Raw genomic sequence first — 4,567 nt, 5'->3', positions numbered from 1 at the left:
AAATTGGATGCTTATCTTGCTGGGATCCTATGACCCCAGCTGACTTCCTGCCCTTTGGGCAGGGGGCTGGACTCGATGCTCTCCCAAGGTCCCTTCCAACCCTAATGTCTATGAAATCTAAAATCTATGAAATCTATGTTTTTTGATTTGCAGGTGCTTGTTCAAAATCAAAAACCATTGTGTTTGTTCAACATTAACACACTTTTTTTGGATCGAAAAAGTTGGGGAAAGCACTTTGTGTCAAACAAAATGTTTCTTTCAACCCAAAATGAAATGTTTCTTTCTGATTTCAGTTATATTCAATTTTTTCAGGGAAAATTCAGGGAAATTTCAGATAAAGAAAATCAAAAGCTTTCCAAACATAACATTTTGACTTTTGGGGATTTTGGGGGGTTTTGGACAAACAGTTCTGTGAAACTGATATGAATTTGTGAAAGTATGTCATTAGAAAACTAGGAGAGACTTTTATCTTGCAAGGCAGGTAAGATGCTTCAGTTAATTCTCAATAGCAGCTGTCTTTAATAGAATGGAATATTTTCTTTTCTTTTTTTATGATGCCATATTATGAGTCAATGGGCATGTCTACGTGAGCTGCTATGCTGCCGTAGCAATGAGGTACCGTCATTGTAGCTCATTGCTACACTTTGTAGTTTTGGTCCTGTGATGCCAACCCTACTGCGCAGTAGTGTGCTTAAGCAAGTACTAAATGACTGCTGAGTAACAACTGTACAGTTCAGTGTATGTGTAGATGTGCCCACTGTTGGCAGTTTATATTATGCACTACTACTACTGACATGTCATTAGAATGTAAAATGAATATAAAAGTGAAAAAACATAATTTGAAACTTTTCAAAATGCTGTCATGACATTTCAAAATCCTTACACAATCTTTTTTCTGAAACCAACATTTTTTTTAGAAATACTATTTTATAATTTTTTTTTTTTAATATTTGGTTTTGTTGTGGTTCAGCATGAAAACAAATTTCAGTTTCCCACAAACCAGAAATTCTGAGTTTTGTTATATTTTAACTATTACAAGCTGTTCACCCAGCCCTACTAGGGACATCAAGCTGGGAAGTTTCTGCTCAACCTGGAACACCTCTTAAGAAGACTGTCAAGAGAGCCACTGGAAGCTAAAATCACCAATTTTATAAATAGAGTTTTTCACCTCTGTGTGGGAGTGGAAGTAAAGGAATAAAACTTGTAAAAATCAAGGCACTTTTATTTATTTATTTATTTTTGGGCCACTGTCTCCGTGTGTTCCCCTTCCTCATTACTGAAATATCTGGATTTGCATAACAGCTTCTCTTTGCCTGGATCCTGCAGCAAAGCTACAAGGCTGTTTAGAGTCACAAAGTGTTGTCCTAGAAAGGTTTAATATGGCCTGATTCAGTCATTGTCTAAACCCTGATCACTAGCAGTTATTGTGAGAGAAGCTAAGGAAAACAAATGAAAACCTATTAATTTTACTGGGCTGATTTTATATATTATAAGGTCTTTTTTAGTAGAGTGCAGCCATAGAAAATAAAGGAAAAGAACATTTTTTGGCAGTTAAATCTACTTGAAACCTTGACACTGTTTAGTAGATACAAGAAGAATTCAAGTACATATCCCTGACCTGTGTAAATAAGGAGCTGTTCAAGAAAGACTTGATAATGTGTCTATAGAGAAGGGCATCTCTCCAATATTTACTTTACCTGTCTGGGAAAGAAGCAGATGTTCACTAAATTGCTTAAATCAACTATAATTTCAGCAGACATATCTACTTATTAGCCCATTTTGTGCCTGTTAGCACAAAAAAAATGACAGGATGCCTAGGGGCTAGGATGCAGTATTCCTTTTGTCAACAGTCATGTGAGCTTGACAAATAATGAGTCTCAATTGCCTCATTAGTAAAGTTGGGGTAATCAAGCTTCCTGGAGATAGGTAGAAACTGCTGTTTTCTATTTCAGGGAAAATGTAATTTAAAATGTTTTAGTGTTGCAGAATGAAAACAAAATGTTCCTGAACTTCTCACCAAAATAATTCTAAAAAAAACCCATTCATTTTGATACAACTGAAAAACATGCAAGGTGTATTTTGGACTTTTAAAACTCTAATATTTTTTCTATATAAAAAAATAATTTCAGAAGGACTTCTTAAAATTAAAAAATTTAAAATCAGAACCTTTCCTTCTACAAATACACATCCTGATCAGTTTGTGTATGTAACAGACTGGGGGAAGGCTGAGTTTTAAGGAAAGAGAATCGGCAATTACTGCTTCTAAAATACTCCTCTTTGATCAGCATGAATCCACCCCCAGCCCCCACTATGCGCATGGTCCCCTTGAAACTCTCATTATTCAGGTCTGGTTTCTTTTCAGTTAAAAGACCGTAAGTTAAGTGCTTGCTCTGCGACTCAGAAAAAGAAGGGCGACTCGGACCAAGATGCAGAGAGCGACCAAGACAAATTGAAAGACTGCAATGGCAGAGTTGTCCCCAAGGTTGTGCTGGAGCGATCTGCTACAGTAAGGGAAGTATGTGTCAGACCTGTTTCTTCTCAGTGTTGCACGTCTTTGTGTGGTGGGTGAGGTTCATCCCCAGAAAAGAGCCAAGCAGGGGTGGCTGGTACCCAGTAGGACTCCTAACAGGGGCTAGAGGAGACCTGAGATCCAACTGGTTTTGCTTACTGCAATGTCTTCTATAGGGTCCAGAGCAGAAATGGTGGAGTATAAGAATGCTCTAGTCAAGCCAGTCCTGGCTCCAGTCCCGAAATTATAGGACTTGTGTTGCGTTCTTTTGCAAGCTCTGTATCTTCTAAGAAGGTCCCTTATGCCAGGGAGCATCTTTGGGTAGAGGAAGAGACTTTCATCCATGTTGTAGCCCATTTGCACCAAGTAGAATTTGGGTGGTTGCTATGCATGTGTGCATATGTCCCAAGAAATTCCTGTACCTGAGGGCTGGAGCCTAACCCCATGTATGTGCACACGGCTCCAGTTGTGCCCATTTCAGGCACATGTGTCTCTACAGGTCCCTGAAGGTAAAGGAGAGCACACGGGTTAATGAGAGAGGAAGGGCCGCTTTCAGACGTTGGGGTAGAGCAGATTAAACTTGACTCCTGTACTCTCTGGCCTGTAAGTTTCCCCAAGGTCCCTGACTTGCCAAGGAGCCAGGAACCCCAGCTGCTCTAACTCCTGCTTCTCTTACCTTTACTTTGCCAGCTGTTGTTTCTCCTGAGTCCTGTTAATGTCTGAGTTACATTAGCATAGACACCCTTACAGTCCTGTATCCTCCTGTGGTACCAGGAACTTCCTATAAATACAGTTCCCATTTATGAGCTCATGAGTCTCCATGTTCTCAGCCTATGGCTTCAGTCATTTCCCTGATATACTGCTGGCAGCTAGGACACAAGAATCCTCTCTTTAATGCAGGCATTGAATGAGGGTTTGATTGACCGATTGATTGATTTTATTCACCGGTAATAGACCCTAAGCTTCTGGGTGTCATTCTTCATTCTGACAGGCACTGGACTGGACTGTGTCCATGGGCCATATAACTGTTGTTGTTATGCTGTCCTTCCTTGAATGTACTGAATGGATTCCTGTAAAACATGTTCTTACCACATGACCTATGCTCCTTTTTGTAGCCCACCGATGACCAAGATAAAATGGATTATAACCACCTGACAGTGGGCCCACAAGATGGGCCCAGCCTTCAGAAGAAAGCAGAGAGTGTTGCCAGTATTATCTCTAGCACCATGGAAGGTACAACATGATTTTTGACCTCCTCCTCCCCAGCACAAAGGTGGCACTGCTTGCTATTCAACGGAAGACTGCACAGCATATGATGTTCTCAAGTGCAGCAAAGAGCACTTTCCTATATTGTATTTATAGACTGACCTCAGTGCTGGCAGTGAGCATCAAAGCTACAAAATATGGATTATCACGATAAACATTAGGCCTCTGCGAAGCGACTAGCATTTGTTTTGGGTTCAGATTCAGTCAATTCAGGGGACAGTGATTCAATTTGGTGATTCGAATCACTGTCCTGATTTGATTCAGCTGAATCTCCGAATCAGCCAGGCCCATCCCCCCGCCAGCCTGGCAGTGGATGTCCTGCCCACCCCAGCTCCCTGCACTTGAGTGGAAAAAAAGCCCCGGTTCAGCAGGTGCTGCCAAGCGGGGAGTGACCCCCGCTGCCCCAAGCTGCATGGGGGCCCTGCCATGAGCCCCCAATACTTCTCTCACTCCCCCAGCCCCCACCATGGGTACCCCGCCTGCCCCAGCTCTGGCCCTTTAAGGAAAAAAAACCTGAAGAATCCCCTGGACTCACTGCTCCTGCCTGGGGGGGGGCAATCCCTGCTGCCCTCCATTGCCCTGCACCACATGGGGGCTCTGCAGGAGCCCCTGAAGCCCTGAGGCTTCACCAGGAGTGGTGAGTCCCAGGGCTTTTCTCTCCCTTTTTTTTTTCCTTAAAAGGCCAGAGCCATGGCAGGAAGGGCAGGGGGGTGTCAGGGGGGCTTGTGGCACAGCCCCCCATGCAGTGGGGGACAGCAGGAATCGCCCTCTGCCCGGCAGCACCTGGTGAGC

The 4,567-nt window shown here is 42.9% G+C and overlaps 1 protein-coding gene across 1 annotated transcript in view; it reads left to right on the top strand.

Annotated features, from left to right (window-relative positions):
• Nucleotides 1–4,567, top strand: part of LOC109322440 (sodium channel protein type 4 subunit alpha-like) — a 55,175-nt gene that overhangs the window by 21,072 nt on the left and 29,536 nt on the right. Inside the window, exons 8-9 of the mRNA XM_019553498.1 lie at nucleotides 2,363–2,515; nucleotides 3,625–3,742. Of these exons, the coding sequence (XP_019409043.1) occupies nucleotides 2,363–2,515; nucleotides 3,625–3,742 (271 nt within the window). The remainder of the gene's footprint in view (nucleotides 1–2,362; nucleotides 2,516–3,624; nucleotides 3,743–4,567) is intronic.

The sequence above is a fragment of the Crocodylus porosus genome, unplaced genomic scaffold (genome assembly GCF_001723895.1).
Source record: "Crocodylus porosus isolate Cpor-Errol unplaced genomic scaffold, CroPor_comp1, whole genome shotgun sequence".
NCBI classification, from domain to species: Eukaryota; Metazoa; Chordata; order Crocodylia; family Crocodylidae; genus Crocodylus; species Crocodylus porosus.
Note: the sequence above shows the minus strand (reverse complement) of the source record. Positions and strands in the feature narration are given on the sequence as shown.